Genomic DNA, 22,830 nt, shown 5'->3' on the forward strand with positions numbered 1-22,830 from the left:
TGGTATCTCTGCAGCAGGTGTTGCCCCTTTAAGGATCTTGGGGATCCGGGGAATGGCATCCCCTATTGACCTGGCCCCTTTAAGAGCCAGGTAAGTTCCCGTAGAGGGGCGTGCTGCAGGCAGTAATGCAGCCGACAGTTGCTGGGAAGAGGTGGCAGTGCCATTAGCCGCGGGCTCCCTCCTAAACTGGAGCAGCCTCTTCATGCCATCTGCCAACCTCTCCAAATCGCCCCGAGGAGAGGTTGCAGTGAAGGTAGCTCATTACGCAAATACACATCACCTGATATGCTTAAATCCAATAAGCACTCAAGTTTATACAGCTTGAAGTTGGAAAATATGCATAAAAATGATGATATGGCCAAAATACTCACTTGCCTAATAATTGTGCACACAGTGTAGGGTGGACATGTTAAGCTTAACCACAGCCAACTGTAGACATAATATGAGGAAAACCACAACTCAATGAAATTTTAAGCGACTTCAGAATAAAAACCAAAGCTGATTATAATAAGAGGACTTTGAAACACTGGTTGTAATATGACTGATGCCAAAGGTCAGTCTGGCAGAATACACCACTAGAGGGTAGTACACATCTGTCTAGCTCAGCGGTGGCCATTCTTATCCGCAAAGGGCTGGTGTGTATGCAGGTTTTTGGGGTAACCTTTGGGTCAACTGTTCAAACCCAGGTGTGAGGACTCCTCAGCCAATCAGTCCTCTAATTAGTAATGTAATTATGGAGCTACAGTGAAAATCTGCATACACACCGGCCCTTTGCTGCATAAGATTGGCCACCCCTGGTCTAACTGGATGCATTGCCAAAGAACTCATGACAACATAAAAAAAATATCTGTGTGCTAATCTTGGGTCAGATTTGCTACGCATATGTGTTTAGGGAGTAGCTGTGTACGTTCACGCACAAATGTGCATGTGCTTTTAAGTTAAGAATAATAAATCAAGAAGGATGAAGGGCCAGCTAAAAAGGAAAGACTGTGTAGCTATAATGAGCAGTGGGAAAACAAAATGTCTTGGGTAATACCTGCCAAAGTTTTCTTATTAGACATGGGGGAGAGAAAATGACCTGACTGAGCATGCTTCCACAGAGACACATAAGAAAGCAGTACTAGCCAAAGGTGGCAGCAACATCAGCACATTCTTCATGACTTCTACAAAGGAAATTGACAAAATTGCCACTTGTGAGGCCTCATGCGTATATCATACAATTAAACTTGAACTTAGTTATATCACTAACTGTCTTGTCAAACTTAATAGTGCTCTATTTCAAGATTCAAATACTGTTAAGAAAATGCACATGGGAAGAACGAAAGCTGAGATTGTTATGAATGTCTTGGGACCAAATACTGTAAATGATATACTGGATCATCTGTGTGCCTCCAAAGGTGAGTCTGTTTATTTCTCATTTGCCACAGATGTATCAAATAAACGGAACAGAAAAATTATGAGCTGTCTTGAAAAGTACCAATTAGATATTGAGAATATCATGTCATATTCAGCAGATAATTCTAACATTAATTTTGGAAAACACCACTCAGTTTACTGGTTGTTGGCCAGCACGAATAGTAAGTATCAACATTATGAATTTGCAAAAAAAATTTTCAGTTTGTTGACACTGAATGATGAGAAATACTTCAACATGTTTGCACAAGATGTCTTTCACTTCTTCCAGCTGTTGATCATTTATTACAGAGCTGGCCACTTACATTATATTTTCGGTCAGTTAAAGAGGCCTGTCCTGGGCACTGAGGAAGATTTTTGAGGATGAAGAGAAAACATGCACAGTTGAAATTTAATGGTGTTTTTTCCAAACTTGGGATGTGTTTCTGACAATGTCATGAAAAAACTGGAAGAGATAACACTTTGTATTCTTGACATGTATGGGGAAGTCTCCAGATTTACATTCAAAATGCTGCAGTAGAAACAACAGAGTTTTTTGGATACCAAACAAGACAATTGATGGACAAACAACTGCCATCTCAAAGGTCTTCGGTGAATAAAGACTTTGTGCAGTTCTAGGATGCTGTAGTAGGATATATTGGCAAATGGTTGATTTCTCACAAGAGAATGTGATGATGATGCTGAGACACATTGGCCTGTTTGAGGAGCTTTCCTACAGTGATCTTGAGCAAGTAGTCACAGCTCTCCAAATGACAGAAACTATCAATATGTACCAACTATATAAAGAGTTCTGTGTCAGTCGGGAGGAAGAAGACAATGCCAGACAGGATGCCACAAAATCCATTTGAGGGAAGAGGATGGCAGTTTTTCAGAAATTGTATCATTTATTCTCGGCGTGCCAGGCTCAAATGCATTTGTGGCGAGAATTTTTTCTCTGATGACCATTAAATTGGCAGACTCAAGAAACAGATGCAGCACTGAACTCATCAAAAGTGAACTTCAAATCTCTGTGAATTGTGAATTGTCATGTAAGGACTCCTATCTTGCTGTGTAGAAAGACAAATTGTTGTTAGAGTCAGTCAGAAGCAGCAAGAAATATCCATGGAAAATGTAGATTTCGTGAGTCAAACTTTTGAGTTTAACTATTTCTGGATTTTCTCATGCAGTTGTGTATCTACATTGACAAGATGTAAATGATTTTTGTGAAAGAATCCATCCAGCCTAGACAGGATGCCCTGTGACAATTTGTGTTCTCTCACATTGTGTGCATTGTTTATAAATTGGTCACATATTCCTGATACCTGTTCTTAGTTTTAAATAGCTATAAGCCCTGCATAAATGTTAGATTGGCTTCTAAAGTAAAAAGAACTGGGTGCAGAAGGCCATGATATCATAAGTTAATACTGGGCCCTACCCCAATAAAAGAAGGTGGACAGCAATTCCAAGGACACATTTGAAATGTTTAATATTGTAAAGAAAAATGCAATGAACGTATCAAAAGACGTGCATTATGTAATACCTCAATACCTTCATAAGTTAAAGAAATGCATAGATCATTTTACATGTTTGTTATGTAATCACTTAAAATGCATATCAAAAATAACCAGGCGACATTTGGGATCCTATACAACCCATCAAAGAAAATGGTATAAAATGTAGGCCTACAGTATAAAATGAATTTTAAAACAAATGTCATTGTATAGATATATTAACTGTTTACCCTTTCAGAATAAACCTTATAATATAGTGTTTTGCAATATCTGAATGAAAATTAAATTATAGCACCCTATACTGAGAATGACACAGATGATGGGGACTTGCGACTCCTCCGCTGGCACAAGACTAAAAAAAAAAAATGAATTGCTTTACATAGACACTGAAAATTCTTGTGTTTATTTGAGGTTATGAATATCCCTCCATCTTTGTTAAATGGACTTCGATCGTACTTTTAAATATGTTTCGCTTTATATTACAATTAGTGCGCTTCGTATCTCGGCCTAGATATATAAATGACATGCAACAAAGTCGCACACTAAGCTGTTCAATAAAAAAGAAAAATCGTGTATGGATACCCTGATTTACGCGAAATAGATTAAACGAATATATTAACGTTTACTCATCCTGCCTTAGTAGTGTTTGCGTTTTTGCTTACTCCCCTAATATTAAACATGTAAAGGCTTAACGACAGCCAGTTGTTGACGGTACTGCTCCCCCGCATACCTGTGGCAGTTGATCGCTGTCCCCTCTCCACACATGCGGCACTTCCGCGCTGTGCTCCCAGCCCACAATACGTTTCTGCATGCAGAATGACGTTTGCGTTAATGTGAACTCTTGCAACGTGCGCATGTAGTACAAAATTCAAGCGCTTTCAGCTATCGTATTTCTTAAGAAGAACGGTATTTTTTAAATGCCGCCGTGGCGTTTACATCCGAAAATTGGCGACAAGTTCCGAAGTGGAAAAAAAGAAACCAAGATGAAAATTCACCTCGTGACATGTTTGTTGTTTTTAATGTTCGGTGAGTTACTGATAATCGTTTTAAATCCCGTAACATCCATACATTTGTTGTCTAATTTTGTACAAGAAAAAAATGCAATCGTTTTTGTTCAGCAGGGACCTTTTCGGTTATGCATCTTGCCTTGCTCACGCGCAATATAGAACACATTTCAAATTGTTCTAAATACATTTTTAACTAAACGTAGTACAACCAAAACCAAAGTTAGTAAAATACACTGACCGTCTTATTATCCAGTAAATTCGTTTATAAGCATAGCATAGAAGAGCCTTTTATAATGGCTTAATAATTATAATTTATGTCTATAAGGTTCAAGTGTCGTGGGTCTCCAGCAAAGCAGCTGATTTAAAAGCTTTTGAATTTATGCGCGGGTGTGGGAATGTTGGTAATTTATCTTGCTGGTCTTGCAGGTTTATTGATAATACTTTATTATATTATATTACATTATATTATATTATATGTATAATATAATTGTATGTGTATAATATTAATTTAATGAATACGTTTCGTACATTGATCCATCTCTTGAAGTTAGGACAACAGCATTAACGCCACTATTTTCCTTGCGTTTTTGGTTTCCATTGCTATAGCCAGTGTATATTTTACATATACACCAAATATTTGTAAAATAACCTCGATTTTTCCAACAATTAGGTTTTATTTGGTATAGCCAGTAGAATAACGCATATCACGTTGTGTTCTGCCTCGACATAAGAAATTAAAGATACACTCATGACCATGTGCCATCAAGGTGCATTCTCTAAACAAGGTATAAAAGTTTCTTTGCAGGGTTTGTGGATATATGAAGCTAATTTTAGGAATGAATGTTCTTACACTTCTGAATCATTGTGTGTATAATTTGTACTCAAGTCAGTCACATTGTGAATGTACCAGCTTCTACCCTACAGCATTGAATAAGTCATTTTCATTACAAATCATCTATGTTATCAGAACTTGGGTAGAGGGGTTATTAAGCTGAAAGACTATTAAAACTATTAAAATAGCCAGAAAGGACCATAATTATGAAAACCTTCCATGCAAAAAGTGTGTTTTTTGAGTTGATTAAATACCTGGCTACAGTACCGCTTTCGTCCATCAAGTTAAGTGTGTGCTATGTTTGGCACATTTGTGCCATTTAATACCATAAAAATTCCTTCTTCAAGGACTTAATCCAGATTGTAATAGAGATTTAAGATAAGATAAGATAAGAAGAACTTTATTTATCCCGAGGGAAATTCTTTTGTCATACACATGCTCAGTGCAGTAAGAGAGACAGATATACATACAATATAAGAAATAGGAATATATATATCTAAGAAATAAGAAATACAATATATACAATAAGAATGTTAGTTTACAATAATATACAATAGGATAGTGCAAAAATAATATCAAGTGGCTCGAAGTAGTAACGATGTATGTATCCTGAGAAAAATAAATAGCTTATCTGTGGTGATTTTAAAGTGTCCTAATATTGTGCAGAATATGATGCATATGATAGCATATGATGGTGAGAAGAAAAACAAACATTGAGCTTGTTATTAGTCCTTGGGAAATCACCTACAGAGTGAGGAGGAGTTGTACAGTCTTATTGCCACCGGTACGAAGGATTTCCTGTGGCGGTCAGTTCTGCATTTAGAGGCAATCAGTCTTTTGCTGCGTGTGCTTCTATGGTCCATCATGGAGGCGTGCATGGGGTGAGAGGGGTTGTCCATAATACAAAGAAGCTTTTTCAGCATTCTCCTCTCAGACACCTCTACCAAGTTCTCCAGTCTGACACCCAGGACAGAACCAGCCTTTTTAACTACAGGTAGCTTGTTCAGCCTGTTGGCATCAGCTGTCTTCAACCCACTGCTCCAGCACACAGCTGCAAAGAACACGACACTCTCTACCACAGAGTGATAGAACATAGTCAGCATTTTCCTACAAACATTAAAGGACCTGAGCTGCCTCAGTAGGAAAAGCCGACTTTGTCAACAAGTTAAATCTATAGTAAAAAGAAAATTCAAGTCTAATCAAATCAAACTACAAATACCACCAAGTGTGGCAGAATTCCTTAATCTCAAAACCCCCAAATTACTGTCTAAAATATACAGGACACTTTCCAAAATGGATGGATCAATATCCCTTCCTATTGCAAAATGGGAGGCAGATCTATCAATCAGCTGGGACCACAATTTCTGGTCTAAGACATGTTTAAAAACCTTTGAACTGATCAGAAGTTCCAGTTTACAATTAATACAATACAAAATCCTGCATAGAGTGCACTATACAGGGCATCGGATGTTCAGGATGGGTTTTACGTCTTCTAACACCTGCTCACACTGTCAAGGGGATACACCTGACAATTACATCCATGCTCTTTGGTTCTGTCTGTCACGATCAGCTCCGTTCGATCCCGATGTGTGCCACGCCCACCTCGTTACCTCGTGTGATTACCGATTGTTATCACCTTTTACCCGTTCTTTCCTGCTTGTCTTGTGTATTTAGTCCGTGTCTGTGTCAGTATCCCTAGATCCGTCATTAGCGTTAGTCTCCGTGTTGTCCTGTCCACCCTGAATAAACCCGTTTCTTGAACTTACGGCTACCTGCCTTGTCATTCCCCGCGTCCTGCCTGCTTGCTGGACGGCGCGGCTTAACAGAATGACGGATCTCATCGAAAACGCACCACGGCAGATCGAGGACCAACGCCTCGGTCTGCTGCAGGAGGTGCTATACTGGCTAAATCAACCAGAGGTCCAGGAGGACCCTGTAGCCCGGGATTTAGCCAGCCGGAGTGGGAACCTCCTGAGTGAGGTAAACCCGCCCAGAGACGTGTACCCTTTGCGGGAGGTACGCGAAAATCTTCGGCGGCTGATGGAGAGGGTAACGGAGGTGAGGACCCAGCTGGTCGCGGCGTCTGTCATCTCCGACACAACCCAGTCCCCGCCGACAACAGCCAGCCGGAGGAAGAAGAAGAAGCGAAGGGAGAGGAGACCAGCGGAGGAGCCAACCGTCTTCCTGGGAGCCGCCTCTCTCCCCCTAGCTTTCTCTGCGGCCAGTAGTCAGGGAGAGTCCCTGATTACATCGGACATCACCGCCACCTCGAAGGTACCTTCGCAGGCAGCTTCCCCCTTCCGGGGAACGCGGCTAGCCCTTAAAGGGGCCAGGGCTGTCTGGGATGCAATTCCCCGGATCCCCAAGGCCCTTAAAGAGGCAACGCCTGCATACCCGGTGCCACTCCTGGCGCCCATTTCGGACCTGCCTGCTCCGGACTTGCCAGCAGCACCGGCTGCTACTGCCGCCGCTCTGCCCGCGGCACCGCCTGCTGCTGCTGCTGCCGCTCTGCCCGCGGCACCGCCTGCTGCAGCTGCTGCTGCTTTGCCAGCGGCACCGCCTGTCCTGCCTGACCCCCGAGGTGCCTGCAGAGGCGCCCGAGGTTCCTTCTGTTGGTCCTTGTTCTTGTTCTGTGTCTCTGTCCTGTTCCCGTCCCTCGTTGATGTTTTTGCTCTTGTTTTCCTGGTCCTGTTTCCCCGGTCTTGTCTCGTCCGCCGCCTCCCCTGAGGCGCGCCCGGAGTGTGCGCCTTTGGGGGGGGGTTCTGTCACGATCCGCTCCGTTCGATCCCGATGTGTGCCACGCCCACCTCGTTACCTCGTGTGATTACCGATTGTTATCACCTGTTACCCATTCTTTCCTGCTTGTCTTGTGTATTTAGTCCGTGTCTGTGTCAGTATCCCTAGATCCGTCATTAGCGTTAGTCTCCGTGTTGTCCTGTCCACTCTGAATAAACCCGTTTCTTGGACTTACGGCTACCTGCCTTGTCATTCCCCGCATCCTGTCTGCTTGCTGGATGGCGCGGCTTAACACTGTCCACTAGGGGTGGCACGGTTCACAAAACCCACGGTTCAGTTTGTATCACGGTTTTAGGGTCACGGTTTTCGGTTCTGTATGGTTCTTGTTGTTTTTTCTTTTAATCTTTAACACTCCAGAAATGTACTTCAGCATATGATATATAGCTTAATTATCCACAATTTAGGATACAGTATTAAAAAAGTTATATCATGTAATCATGCATAAACTGAATTTGACTTGACTTAAAGCACATTATTAAAATTATTAAACATTATTAATCCCAGAACAGTAATAAAATAAAAGTCTTGCCTTAACATAAATGCTAAAAGAATAGATCGCTTTAATCGCTATTACAGTTGGGTATGGGCACGCGGTCTTATTTAGAAAACATACAAAAAGAGACGCATATAATGTTTAATCATTCGTTTTGTATTTGTCCGGTCCACGGGGTTAATTTAATTGGGGATCGTTAAAATGATAGATCACCTATCTTGATTAAGCCTGATTCAGTTCGTTATATATGTATATATAACGTGAAAAAAAAATGGTATTAATTGTATTGAATATTCTTGAGTAATCGATAAAATCATTTTCTGTGTATGTACAAGACATCAATCTGTAATAGTGCAAAATATGTCCAGTTGATATGTCTAGTATGATCATCTGGCAATAGCCTGTAGGTCTGTGTGGTCAGACACTGTGCAATAAACAGAATTTTTAGGAACATGGCAAATGTTCACATTGCAGCATGGAAGCAGGCTCACTGTTACAACGCTGACCGGGGAAGCAGAGGCGAGGAGACCTAGGATCGGGGGAATGTGGGGTTTAATGAGCAAAAGGAACACAGACGAGCGGTAAAGCAGAATTACAATATAATGACCGGACTGGAGAAAGAAACGGAAACGCGGACTAAATACAATGGAGTAATGACAAATTTGACAACAATCAGGAACAGCTGGTAAACACGGGGAATCCACACAGGGTTAACGAGGGGGCGTGGCACACGGAAAGAGCGGACGATCGAGGCATGACACTCACTGGAGTGCTTTGTTACAGATAACTTAATTTTCTTTAACAAAGTGCCTAACCGCACATTAAATTAAGTCACACAACAAAGGCGCACAACAGCGTTCAGATGAAATTTAAACGTTTTCTTCAGAGACAGGGTGGTCATGCCGAAAACACGAGCTCAACGCAGCAAACGAAAGGCTACCGGAAATTACTTAGCTGGCTGAACTTTTACCGGAACTACGTCACACCGCTCTGTGCATACAGTATAGCCTATTATTTCGCGCGAAAGGGAAACACATACGGGGCACGAGGCTACATTGCGCATGTCATGAACCGTCGAACCGTGCGACGCATGCATGCTCCGAACCGAGACAAGCGAACCGAACGGTTCGGTTTTTTTTCATGAACCGTGCCATCCCTACTGTCCACCTGTTCAGATGTTTTGGCGCAGGATTTGTGAGGACTTATCAAAGTGTCTGAAATGTACCATTCCAGCCTCTCCTTCAGTCTGCTTGTTGGGCGACCTAGATGGTGTCACTACAGAGATTAACACAACCCACATGGCTTTCACCGCTTTATGCATTGCTAAGAAGACTGTCCTCATGAACTGGAACAATAAAAATAATCTTAATATCAACCAATATAGAGACAGTTTGCTGGACCATATTAGTCTTGATACAGCTTCTGCCGCCATATTAGATCAGACTCTCTGGGCTCCTCTGATCAGCTCCATCACCTAGTGGGGGTGGGGGGTCGCAGGTTTGTCCCGCTTTGGTCTTTGTTGTTGGTGTGGGGGGGGGGGCATATGGGCTTGGGGAGTCTGGGGGCGGGTTTCTGGGGGGGTTTGGCGTTGGGGCTGTGGTCCTGGCCTAGATGGGGCTTTGGTGGCTCTTGGGTGGCGTCTTTCTGGCGGCTGCATGCAGCGCTGCTGGGGTAGCCTGTACCGGCGGACGTAGGGTACCGGCCTGGCGGCTGTGCTGCTCCTGGGTGGGTCCGGGGCAGGATTGGGGTTCTGGGGGCACTCTGCCTCCGGGCTGGGGTTCCGGCTGGGCTGGGGGGGCTTTGGTCCTGGTGGGTGTGTCGCCGGGATGTGGGTTGGCGCATGCACTGGGGCCCGGCCCCGGCGCGCGGGCCTTCGGCGCGTCGGTGGGGCTGGGGGCCTCTTTAGCTGGCGGGGAGGTTGTTTCCATCTGTCCGCAGGTGGTCCCTGCCTTAGGGGTATCCACTCGGCGGGGGGTCTAATAGAGGAGGAGAATGGACTCAACCTGGGTGTCTATTGTCTTATGTAGTCTGGGAGTTGCCTGAATGGTGAGGTGGGTGTAGTTTTTCCTCTGAGGTGGAGTCTGGTTGGCTGCCCCGGGCTCTGTGGTGCCCGGTGGTGTCGCTGCTCTGGGCCCCGGTCTGGATGGGCCTGGACCCCCCGCCCTGGGTGGATTCCGGGGAATGGGGGTGCTTATGGGGGTCAGCGGGGGAGCTGGCTCCAGAGGGGGGGTACTTGCCCCCCCCCCCAGTCCTGCACACAAAATGGCGTCCGGAGGGCGGTCTGTTCACTCAGCCTTCCCTCTGGTGCCAGTGCCCACTTCTCAATTTTAAGTTGCACATAGACATTGAGGGTTCTGGGGAGGGGCCGAGCTGACACCAGCTGTTGATTGACAGAGGGTGGTTAGCGCATGCCCTTCCCCTGTTTTAAAGCGGGCGGAGGGAGGCATGGGGTCTTTTCACACCCCCGTTCTCTGTTCGCCATCTGGAGCCGGGGGCTGAGAAGAGCTGGCCGTCCGATCGGGGTCTGGGTCTGGTGGGCTTCTCGGCTGCTGCGGGGTCCGGGGTGGTCTTCTTCTCCCCACGCCAGAGGAAAAAAAAAAAAGAGGGGTCCATCTCCGAGATCTGGTGGCGGATTGCCCCTCTGGGGGTGGTGGTGCCTGGATCTCGGAGGATAGAGTATATATGGGGAGTGTGAATGTGTGTACGGCGTTCATTTCTGTGTGTCTCCATGTTGGGCGCATGGGTGAATATTTGTTTATGTGCGCATGAGGGTGGGAACGTATGCTTGTGTATGTGTACGTCTGTTTCTCTATACGCATGTGTCAGGTTGGGTCTTACACTCCACCTGGAATAACATCTCAGGCTCTGTTGCCCCCCCCCCCACACTCCCTGCCGGTGGATGAGGCCCCCGGCTGCCGATGCGTTGGGCGTTCTCGATGTCCGGGGCTGGATGCTCTGGTGTGTGCTGGCTCACTCTCGGCGGTTGCCTGCCGGGGTCTGGCCCTTCCGGCTCTGTCGGGGCCCCGGCTAGGGGGTGGGGGGGCCCTTGGATCTCTGGGCCTGGGGCCCGGTCTGCCCTGGTGTGGCCGGCCGCCGGCGGGGCCTGCGTGCTCGCCGCCACGGCCCCCTGGGGCTCCTGCGATGTGGCTGCCGGATGGCCCCCCTCCGGAGCACTCCTCTGCCCTTTTCTGGGTGGGGGCTGCAATTGTCCCTGCGGTGGTCCTCCTGGGGTTCTCGTGCCCTGTGGGGCCTCTGGATGTCTAGGGCCCGGGTCTCCTCCGTGTCGACTTTATGTGCTGGGTGGGCGGGGCTGTGGCTCCCCACACACACTACTAGACATTTACATGGAGAAACCTTAGGAACACCAGCGCGCTGACACACACAGGTGTGCACACAGGTGCTCACGGACACGTGCTCACGGACACACACTGTCTTGATCGGCTGTTGCTTCTGGGCATGTGTTGTAATGCTGTTTGTGTGTGCTGTTCAACAACATTTAACGTTTGGTGGTCGTTGTGATTAGTACAGATGTTGTATGTTGTCTTTCTCTTTTCAGCAGACATGGAAGCAGATTATCTGTTTAGTTTTTTTCTTTTCTCTCCTCTCTCTCTTTCCCCCTTCTTCTCCTTTGTTTCCCCCCTTCTCTCTCCCTCGCCTTCTCTTGAGGAAGTAAAAAAAAATAAAAATAAAAAATAATAATAATTTAAAAATAATAATTAATAAATAAATAATAAATAAGTAAATAAATAAAACAAAAATAAATAAATAAATACAAATAAAGTTGTCCTCCACAGAGGGGGGGTGGTGGAGGGAGTAAAAAAAAAAAAATAGAGGCTGTCTACATCTTCACATTTTTGGCTCTGTTCTGTTGCCTTACACAATTCGGATTAGCCATAGAGTTTGATCTCTCTAAAACAGGATGGAAGTTTCAAAGGTGGTATCTTTTAGCTGTGGATCTCCACCTGATTACAGATGCTGGAGATTTTCTCCACAACGTATCTTTTCAAACAAGCCCTCTCCTAATAACCCAGCAATTCTTTCACTTTCACATTTTGTTGAACATTGAGCGCCTGCCATTGGAAATTTAGCACAGGACAAACCTGCAAGACCAGCTCTTTCATACCTGAGAGTTCACAGATTAATACAGCTGACGATAATATGAATTTACAAAGTCCAAATCAGGTTACACTGATATCAGAACTGAACTCAGCAGAATGATGGTGGAAGAAGGAAAGAAATGGCAAATCAGCCCCTGATATGATGTCCCCCTAGATGGGAAAGCTTTCTCCCTTATTAGTGGTGTTTTTTATTAAAACCCCCATGTTAGAAAAAAGACCTATGTGTGTCACATGGGTCTTCATTTTGTATTATAAAGTTGTTGCACTTGCCTTTGCTATTACAATTAAAACATGCTCCTAATTCCATCATTTCCATAATCAAGAAGTTTAAAAGAGTAATGGGTTTCAATAGAGATTAAATTATGGCTTTGGGGGAAAAAATACACAAGACCCCCATTACACAGTGGTGATCACAGTGGAGAGGACAGCAGGAATGCTGGGAGTAGAGATTACAGCAGGGAATTAGTGATTTACCTCTGAATAAGTTATCAAGCTGCCTCACTTGAACTCCAACACAAATGTACTGTAGATGATAGCTTAAAAAAGTGAAAAGGGAGTCATGCTAGATCACTAAGCACTCTGTTTTAGGTGAATTCCACCAAGGTTTTATTTTTGGTGGATGTCACACATGGTAAGATACATTTGTCTAGCTGTGTAAATGTGTAGTTTCACCTGTGGTTGGCCTCTGTGGTTTGCAGCAGGTGGTGAGGCGAGGGTGGTGTCCGTCCCCGAGGAGCCCCTGGTCCGAGTGGAAGGCCAGCCACTGTCACTGCGCTGCAATGTGTCTGAGTATGAGGGCCCCTTGGAGCAGGTGTTTGAATGGCAGGTGTTCCAAGAGGGCAAGTCCTTCCAGCTCATCTCCTTCATGGAGTCCAGTTACACAGATGCCCGCTTTGCCAAGCGTGTGGCTGATGGCGATATCTCCTTGCTGAGGCTGGCTGACAGTGCAGCGGAATTGAGGATCAGGGTGCTCAGGGTCTCAGATAGCGGAATTTACACCTGCAGCACTCCAAGCACCGACATGTCTGTTAGCGGCAACTACCAGGCCAGCGTGCCGCTGGATGGTGAGTGTAAAGTAACAAGACCCAGTGAAATCCAACTACCAGCTAACACTGACTGCTGTCCCAGACAGACCAAACTAATAACTGCTTTGCACTAACCACTGTTGCAAGTAGATAGCACTGTTCTGTTCTGACCCCATTGACAATTCTTTAACATAGACCACACTAATTGTTACTCCACACTGACCACTGTTCCATATAGACCGCACTGTTCTGTACTGACCACACTGACCATTGTGTACTATAAAGACCACACTAATTGTTACTCCACAGTTCATGCTGACCGCTGTCCCATATAGACCGCATTGTTCTGTACTGACCACATTGATCATTCTTTAGCATAGACCACACTAATTGTTACTCCACACTGACTGCTGCTCCATATAGACCGCACTGTTCTGTACTGACCACACCAACCATTCTGTACTATGAAGACCACACTAATCGTTACTCCACAGTTCATGCTGACTGCTGTTCCATATAGACCACACTGTTCTGTACTGACCACACTGACCACTGTACCATATAAACCACAATGATCAATATCCCATACTGTGCTCTATTCCATATAGACCATGCTGTTCTGTAATGACCACACTGACTTCTGTACCATATAGACCACACTAAGCACTCCTCCACTCTGACCCCTGTTCTATATAGACCGCACTATACTGACCACTGTACCATATAGACCACCACAATCATTATTCCACACTGTCCTCTGTTCCATATAGACCACACTTGTACTGACCACTGTACTATACATAGAAACACACAGTAATAATCACTCCACACTAACCACTGTTCCGTGTTAACCGCACTGTTACATATTGACCACATCATTCCATGCTGACTACACTGAACATTGCGCTACACTGATCGGGGAATTACAGTAAACTAACTTTGGTTACTTTCAGTGTGAGATTTCACTTGAGGCTAAATTTACCTGCTCCCTCTTGCAGTGATTAAGGACAGCCTCCAGGTGCTGTCCATGGCTCCTCCAACTGAGATTCCAGAGGGAAATCCACTGGATATTCACTGCATTGCCACAAGGGACTTGAAGCAGAACACTTATCTTTCTGTGACCTGGTCTGTCAGGAGGGGCACAGCCCCCCCAGAAGACATTGTGACCCTTGGACCTGATGGGGATCACAGGGTGGGTTCCAGCTACATCCAGCGCCATGCGGACATGGGGCTTCTTCCACAGTCAATGAAGGGCAACATCTTCAGCCTGGTGCTGACTGAGACACGACCCAGCGACGAGGGGCAGTACACTTGCACAGCGAGGGAGTGGGTCCCTGAGGGGGGAGCACTTTGGCAGCCCATCCTGGAGAAGAGTGCAGAGCTTGGCCTACTGAAGGTCATGCCTATTGGTGCGTCCATCATAGCAGGGAGCAAAGTACTAGATTTGTTGACATCTTCTTAAATTTATTTGCATCTTTAAAATAGATTTGTAAAGTTTGTTATGCAGTGCCCTGCATAGTTGGTACTCATTGGATTTAAGCAGCAGGCTGCCAGGATTATTGTGCAGCTTATTGCTTTGTTTGGGATCATTGCACTGTACAGGAAAGGAAAGGTCAAACTGCCAATTCTAATGAACATAAGAACATAAGAAATATACAAACGAGAGGAGGCCATTCGGCCCATCGAGCTCGCTTGGGGAGAACTTAACTAATAGCTCAGAGTTGTTAAAATCTTATCTAGCTCTGATTTAAAGGAACCCAAGGATTCAGCTTGCACTACGTTATCAGGAAGACTATTCCATACTCTGACTACACGCTGTGTAAAGAAGTGCTTCCTTAAATCCAGTTTGAAATGTTCTCCCGCTAATTTCCACCTATGGCCACGAGTTCTTGTATTTGAACTAATGCTGAAGTAACTATTTGGTTGAACAGCATCCAAACCTGTTAGAATCTTATAGACCTGGATCATGTCCCCCCTCAGTCTCCTTTGCTTGAGGCTGAACAGATTTAGCTCAAATAACCTTTCCTCGTATGACATTCCTCTAAGACCAGGAATCATTCTTGTGGCCCTACGCTGCACCTTTTCTAAGGCCGCTATGTCCTTTTTAAGATATGGTGACCAAACCTGTACACAATATTCTAGGTGAGGTCTCACCAAGGAATTGTATAATCTTAGCATTACCTCCCTTGACTTAAACTCCACACACCTGGAGATATACCCCAACATCCTATTGGCCTTTTTTATTGCTTCCCTGCACTGGCAAGAATGAGACATGGAAGCATCAACATACACACCAAGGTCTTTCTCATAATCAGCTACCTTTATTTCAGTAGGTCCCATAAAATACCTGTACTTTATATTTCTGCTCCCTACATGGAGTACCTTACATTTGTCTATGTTAAATTTCATCTGCCAGGTGTCAGCCCAGTCACTAATTAAATTAAGATCCCGCTGTAGCTGCTGAGCCGCTAGTTCAGTATCTGCTACACCACCCACCTTGGTGTCATCTGCAAATTTCACCAGTTTACTGTATATATTGGTGTCTATATCATTTATGTAAATAAGGAACAAAAGTGGTCCTAAAATTGAACCCTGCGGTACCCCACTATGAACGCAGGCCCACTGTGACATCGAGCCTCTTATAACTACTCGCTGCTTCCTATCCGTTAACCAGTTATCAATCCAAGTCGCTACAGTTCCTAAAATACCTGTCGCTTTGAGTTTAAGTGAGAGCCTCTTGTGGGAACAACATCAAAAGCCTTTTGGAAATCTAAATACATGATGAGGTAAATGTAAGGGCTAACCACGTGATGTGGGAGGAGTATGCATGTGCGGACACAGCCGGACGGAGGTGGAGGTGGTGCGTTGAGAGCGAGCGTGGGAGACCAGCGGGGGGGGGGAGGAAGAAGAGAGGTAGCATGTTTGTGTGTTGTGTGCATTTAACTGAAATAAAGTGCCGAGTCCTGTCCGCCAGCCTTGGCTATTGCGTGTCTGTAAGTGGAGTCAACTGGAAGCACACATGCGGATGAGTGGGGTAACCCTCAGAAGGAATCCTCCAAGGCCGCACACACAGCCTCAGCTAAAAACCGAAGCTCATTAGTCATTACACAATATAGAACCTCAAGCAGGAAAGGAGTCAACTAAGAGGTAGGGTTAGGCAGTGACCACCCCTGAGTCCCCCTTAATAAAATGTATAATACATGCTTATTCACTTAAAATGTGCTAGAACTCTGTATATTTTCAGTGTTTTCTCAGCTTGCAGTGGCAGGAAGAGTTGCAGACTAAGTTTGCGGGCATAACAGTATGAATTTTGGAGTGTCTGTGCTGGTGGGTGTTCAGCCACCTCCTCCACTTCATACACAGCCACTGTTGCCTGGGGTGATCACATTACCCTGTCTTTGTTGTCAGTTAGCTCACAGCTCTTAATTAAAAGTGGTGGAATGTGGCTGATGGGCAGCAGCCACAGGGGATGGGTGCTGGAGTGTGACCTCACTGAATCACTGGTCATTTTGTACTTGGTGCCATTTTAGGTCCTTAACAGTGAATCTGTCCTGAAAACTCAGTTAACAGAATTTGCCGAATACCTGTAACACAGACAAAGATTATTTAGAACAAACATGATATTCCATCAATACAATTTTCTTCACTTAAATTACTTACCTTGATGTTTTCCCTGGTGTTTCAGCTGAGTCTTTGAAAGTCTTCTTGGAGAAGAACGCCACCCTGAACTTGCATGATACTCTTCACTTGACCTGCTCTGTCGCACTAAACAATCAAGTGAATATTGGTTTGGAGGTCACATGGCTGGTTGGACCTGACAAAGATGGGTCTAATACGTCTAGGATTCTGGCCCATATGAATCAGGACGGAGTGTTGGCAAATGGATCGGGCCCTGGGGAGATCAGCCGGACAGGATTCGATGAGTTCCAGCTGCTGCTGCGCCATGTGGACCAGTCCGACTCAGGGTTTTACTCCTGCAGGGTCCAGGCTTGGCTCAGACAGAGTGGTGGGCGCTGGGTTCAAGCAGCAGAGAAAACAAGTTACCCAGTTCACATTTGGGTCACCACAATGGGTGAGTGAAGATCGTAATCAAGAGTTACTATTCCACATAGCTTAGCTTTCAGATGGCCTGGAAAGATCTCAGAACAAGCTGCATGTTTCAGAAAAGCATCTTCAAATGAAAACAGCTGAAAATGAGACTCTGAAAGAGTGCATCACACCAACATGTGATGTAGACTGTAAAATTCTCTACAAGAACTGTGTTTTTATATAATGACACTGATCAAGTATATTTCATCTGTGATCAGTTTCATTTTTATCTTCAGTTGTTTTAGATGATGACCTTCTGTCTCATGATCTCCTCTTATTAGTGACTATTGCCATTTAGCTAGTAAAGCAAATGGAAAAGGTTATGCGTTTTACCTGCACTTCCTTGGAAGTAGCTCTTTAGTTCTATTCAGTTCAATTTGATTGTCCTTAACATGATGTGTAGGAATATTTGTAAATGAAAAGAGAGTTGTGGCTTTACCAAAACATGCAAGACATTGGGGGATGGGAGGTGGAGGGGAGAATGTACATAGATTGGATATACATCACGTGCATTATACGTAAATTATACCTACGTACATAAATTATAGACATACATTACATACATGATACATGAATTTGGGGTGGGTGCTTTGCCATGTTGCTGGAGATGTAAATTCATGACTGTGTCTAAGCAAAGACTACTGGAGAGAGCTTCTTGCTTATTATTATGTTATCTGCTCATACCCAAGGGCACATTAACCCCTGGGCAGTGGGTGGAGGGGGGCAACGGTAAAAGTTGAATGTAGGGGGGAGACGGGCTTCGGCAGTTTGATTGAGATACTCACCAACAAATAACAACACTGAAATTTTAATTATGCTAGGTTAATACTGGCCGCTGGGCTCTAGTATAGAGTATAGAGCATTTTATTATATCACAATAGGAGGGGTAAAAGACTCTAATGTTCCATGTGTCAGACCACTCCTTCAGCTTTTTTCTACACAAATAAATGTTCTGTGCAAGTGCAATTCCTGTTTCTATGACACCTAGCAAAAAGCCATTGATAAGACTTTCTTTTTTCCTTAAGTATTGCAGTATTGCAGAGATACTCACTTTCATACTAATTATTAGATGCTCTCTATAAGGCTGAAAGTCCCATTTCTCAATTCTTATTTTAAATGTCTACTGTACACAGCGTTTTTGACTTGGTCAGATGGTGAATGGTTAGCATTCCCAGTGTGCTCTACAGTGGAATGTTTGCCCTGCAAATATGGTGAAATAAGTGGAGGGTTTGGTCTCTACAACTTCCTGCACAGTAACATCTCAAAATCCTCAGTGGTCAGGGGCTAGGTACCCAAAGAGTTCACACTTTAATTAAATGTCTGAGTCACTATGGAGAAGCTGGGGATTCTGAGGAGTGGACACACCTTGACATGTTAACTTCTCAAAGCAGTCTACCTGAGGCATTTCTACAGTGCCTTGCAAAAGTATTCACTCCCCTTGGCATTTTTCATGTTTTGTTGCCTCACAACCTGGAATTAAAATTGATTGTTTGAGAGTTTGCACCATTTCATTTACAGAACATGTCTACAACTTTGAAGATGTATTTCTTTTTTTATTGTGAAGCAAACAAAAAATAGGACAAAATAACAGAAAACTTCAGCGTGCATAACTGTTCACCCCTTCTAAAGTCAGTACTTTGTAGAGCCACCTTTTGCGGCAATTACAGCTGCATGTTGCTTTGGATAAGTCTCTATGAGCTTGCCACATCTTGCCACTGGGATTTTTGCCCATTCCTCAAGGCAAAACTGCTCTAGCTCCTTCATGTTGGATGGATTTCGCTTGTGAACAGTAATCTTCAAGCCTGACCACAGAATTCTCAATTAGATTCAGGACTGGACTTTGACTAGGCCATTCCAACACATTGAAAAATTTTGCCTTAAACCACTCAAGTGTTGCTTTAGCAGTATGCTTCGGGTAATTGTCCTGCTGGAAGGATAACCTTCGTCCCAGTCTCAAATCACAGGCAGACTGACACAGGTTTTGCTCAAGAATATCCCTGTATTTAGCACCATCCATATTTCCCTCGACTTGGACCAGTTTCCCAGTCCCTGCTGCTGGAAAACATCCCTACAGCATGATGCTCCCACCACCATGTTTCACTGTGGCGGTGGTGTTCTTGGTGGCCGAAAAGTTCAATTTTAGTCTCATCTGACTAGAGCACCTTCCTCCATACATTTGGGGAGTCGCCCACATGCCTTTTGGCAAACTCAAAACGTGCCTTCTTATTTTTAACGGCTTTTTTCTAGCCCCTCTTCCATAAAGCCCATCTCTGTGGAGTGTACGGCTTATTGTGGTCCTATGTACAGATACTTCAGTCTCTGCTGTGGATCTCTGCAACTCCTTCAGGGTTACCTTTGGTCTCTGTGCTGCCTCTCTGATTAATGCCCTCCTTGCCCAGTCTGTGAGTTTTGGTAGGCAGCCCTCTCTTGGCAGGTTTGTTGTGGTACCATTTTCTTTCCAATTGAAGATGATGGATTTAATGGTGCTCCGGGGAATCATCAAAGATTTGGATATTGTTTTATAACCCAACCCTGACTTGTAATTCTCAATAACTTTGTCCCTTTGCCCCGACGGATGAGACGAGACTGGGGACACGGGACCTGGAAAACAAGAGCAAGAACATCAACGGGAGACCAGGAACAGAACAGACACCTTGAACAGGCACAGGGACAGGAAGTAAGATAACACCTGACACAAGACGGGAAACGCAGACAGACAAACCAGAAAGGGAGACACCAGGGGGGAACCACAGGGGGACGAGGAACGGAGACTGGAGGGACAAAGGGATGAGGAACAGACAAGGAAGGCCAGACAGGAAAGGCCGGGGGACAAAGGGGAGCCCGAGGGAGCCACAGCGGGCGATGGGCGGCAGCCGGAGGGGCCGCAGGCAACCAAAAGGCTGAAGCCAGAGGGACTCCAGGCAGCTGCGAGGCAGGAGCCAGAGCAGACCATGAAGGGGCCGAGGAGGGAGCAGAAGGGGACCACGGCGAAGGCAAGGAGGGAGGGGAAGCCGCAGCAGGCGACGGCACAGCCATAGCAGGCGGAGGCGCTGTCCACCGCTGAGCTGCAGCGGAGGGACCCGCAGGCGAACGACGAGGCAGAGTGGGGGAACCCACAGGTGGCTGACGAGGTGTCGGAGATGGGACCGCAGGTGGCCAACAAGGCAACAGCGGGGGACCCGCGAGACAGCCGAGCTGGAGTCCTGGGGACCACAGGCGAGCCGGGGGGCAGGGTGGGCGGGACCCGACCCCTGCGCCTATGTTCTCTCCCTTTCTGGGACACCGATAGGCAGGGTTCTGGCTGGGATCAACCGCGCCGGGGCGAGGGCAAAGGAGTCAGTTCCCTGGAGGGGCCCCTTGGGGCCATCAAGGAGATCCCCAAGGGGTCCCATTCTAGGTCCTCTTCTCCCTCCATCAAAGGAGGCAGAGCCGAGACCTCGGGTGGAGCTGGAGCCAGAGCTCCAGGCGGCGCCGGGGCCTCAGGTGCCGGTGGAGCCTCGGGCACGCCAGCAGCAGGCAGAGGCGGGTCCTCGGAAGCACCAGCAGCAGGAAGAGGTGGGGCTGTAGCAGAAGGCCCGGGTGCAGCAGCAGGCTGAGCCGGGACCTCGGGCGGAGCAGCAGCCGCAGCAGGGAGCTTGAGCGCAGAAGGAGGCAGGGCCGCAGCAGGCGCCTCGGGACCAGCAGGGGACCGGCAGGGAGAGAAGCTGGAGAAAGAGAGACGGACCCCAGGAAGATCGTTGGTTCTTCCGCTGGTTTCTTCTCTTTTCGCTTCTTCTTTTTTTCTCCGGGTATTGGCTGTCAGCGGAGGTTGGACCGTCTCCGGGAGGACGGACGGCTCAGTCATTCTGTTATGACCACTGTCCGGCGAGCAGGCAGGAAGCGGGTAATTTACGGGGAAACCAGGGAAGTACGGGGCAGCAACAAAGTAACATTAATGACGGATCTGGGGAAAACGGACTCAGACATGGACTAAATACACAGAACATAGACTGATGGGAAACAGCTGGGCACAATCAGGGGAGCACATGTGGTTGATCAGGGGGCGTGGCACACAAATGAATTGTATGCGCAGGTTATGACAATATGCACATGCCAATTATCAGTTTTACATTTTTTTTTAATTCTTTTTTATATATTCTTTTTCTCATTTCACTTCACCAACTTTTTAAGATTAAGAAACATTTTAATTCCAGGTTGTGAGGCAACAGAACATGGAAAAATGCCAAGGAGGGTGAATACTTTTGCAAGGCACTGTAGTTGACAACAGAGTCTACCTTGGACTGATAACTAAGAGTGAGGACTCACCATTGCTCACCATAGCAACATCCATCTGCACTGCTTTGGGTGTTCTTTGGCTTTTCTTTGAATTACTCTTGATGACCTGACACCGTGTATGAATGCAGAGTTCATGTTGGTGTGTGTATGTACTGACAGTCTTGTTTTAACTGTTGTGGTGTTTATACTCTGACTGTTGTGTCCATTTATTTCGGCTTTCTTTTACTGACAGAAGCAAATTTCAATGTGACCTTGAGCAGTCCCATGACACCGCAGATCCTGGGTCAGCCCATGGTGCTGGTGTGCCAGATGAATGGTGAACCTCCTCCAGCTGATGCTCAGCTGGGTGTCACTTGGTACCACCATTCTGGTGCTGACACAGGCATAGCACCTCAGCCCATCGCTGCCATAGACGAGCAAGGCGACCTGGTGCTGTGGGATGACTACCGCCCCCTGTTGGAGCAAGGGCATATAGTTCTATCAAAAGTCAAACCACGCAATTTCAGGCTGCACTTCCAGCAGATGCAAGACTCAGACCAAGGAACATACCACTGTGCAGTCTCAGTCTGGACCCGTGTTCGGAATGGGGGATGGGCCAAAAACCAGGAGGTCCGCTCTGAGAAGTTAAGCATCAAATGGGAAAGCAAAAGTAAGTGTCTCTCTTTGTGCTTCTGCCTTCTCAAGATTCTGCTTAGTCTCAGGCCTTACTACTAGCTGAACAACATTTACTCGTTTCAGTTGGTTTGTCTATCAGATGTTCCTTAAATATATTACAGCTGCTCTTTTCCATTTGAGATAATTGCGTATATTTCTGAACTACACATTTTGACAATGAATATAAGTTTATATGTTACAACTTTTCTCAATTTAAACACTACTTTAAATTGTAATCCAAATCTGATTAAAGAAAAGCTAAGAAGACATTAATTATACAAATGTTGGTCGTTATTTTAACAATAACCATGAGCAACAGAAAAGCCAGATTTCTCAAAATCATAATGATAAATGATAATTGTTATGCTCTGAAAAACTTTGCATAGTTATTTTGACCCTCTCCTGGCATTCTCCCTTCTGGATTTTATAGCAATGAGGGGATGAGCTTATAAAGCTTCTTTTTCTTCGGATCTTGGACCCTCGTCCTTCTGTCAGAGTGTTATGTATGGTAGTCTGAAGCTCTTTGTTGGACACTCCTAAGATTGTGTGTTGTGTCATTGGAACAATCCTGGAACCTTTCAGTTAATATCTAATCGGTCACTTAGTAGTGGCTCAGCCAGCTTTCAAGTTCCTGGTTT

General features: G+C 45.5%; 1 protein-coding gene and 1 long non-coding RNA gene across 8 annotated transcripts in view; one reads left to right on the plus strand and one right to left on the minus strand.

The window, feature by feature from the left end:
- Positions 1-42: 42 nt before the first annotated feature.
- LOC140578624 (uncharacterized) lies at positions 43-4,122 on the minus strand. The gene is made up of 3 exons (XR_011982885.1): positions 3,899-4,122; positions 3,634-3,708; positions 43-3,255 (listed from the first exon to the last, which is right to left on the minus strand). It is a non-coding gene; the product is annotated as an uncharacterized lncRNA (long non-coding RNA).
- The window catches only part of ptgfrnb (prostaglandin F2 receptor inhibitor b), a 40,278-nt gene continuing 21,102 nt past the window's right edge, over positions 3,655-22,830 (plus strand). For 6 of the 7 annotated variants that reach the window (XR_011982881.1, XR_011982882.1, XR_011982883.1 and 3 more), the window contains exons 1-5: positions 3,655-3,929; positions 12,848-13,213; positions 14,173-14,583; positions 16,860-17,246; positions 21,771-22,187. Coding sequence is in view for 4 of the 7 variants with exons in the window: in XM_072700234.1 (XP_072556335.1) it covers positions 3,821-3,929; positions 12,848-13,213; positions 14,173-14,583; positions 16,860-17,246; positions 21,771-22,187 (1,690 nt within the window). In the remaining 3 variants the exon portion in view is untranslated. The remainder of the gene's footprint in view (positions 3,930-12,847; positions 13,214-14,172; positions 14,584-16,859; positions 17,247-21,770; positions 22,188-22,830) is intronic. The other variant, XM_072700235.1, reaches the window with a different exon arrangement.

The sequence above is a fragment of the Paramormyrops kingsleyae genome, chromosome 16, assembly GCF_048594095.1.
Source record: "Paramormyrops kingsleyae isolate MSU_618 chromosome 16, PKINGS_0.4, whole genome shotgun sequence".
In the NCBI taxonomy this organism is placed as follows: Eukaryota; Metazoa; Chordata; class Actinopteri; order Osteoglossiformes; family Mormyridae; genus Paramormyrops; species Paramormyrops kingsleyae.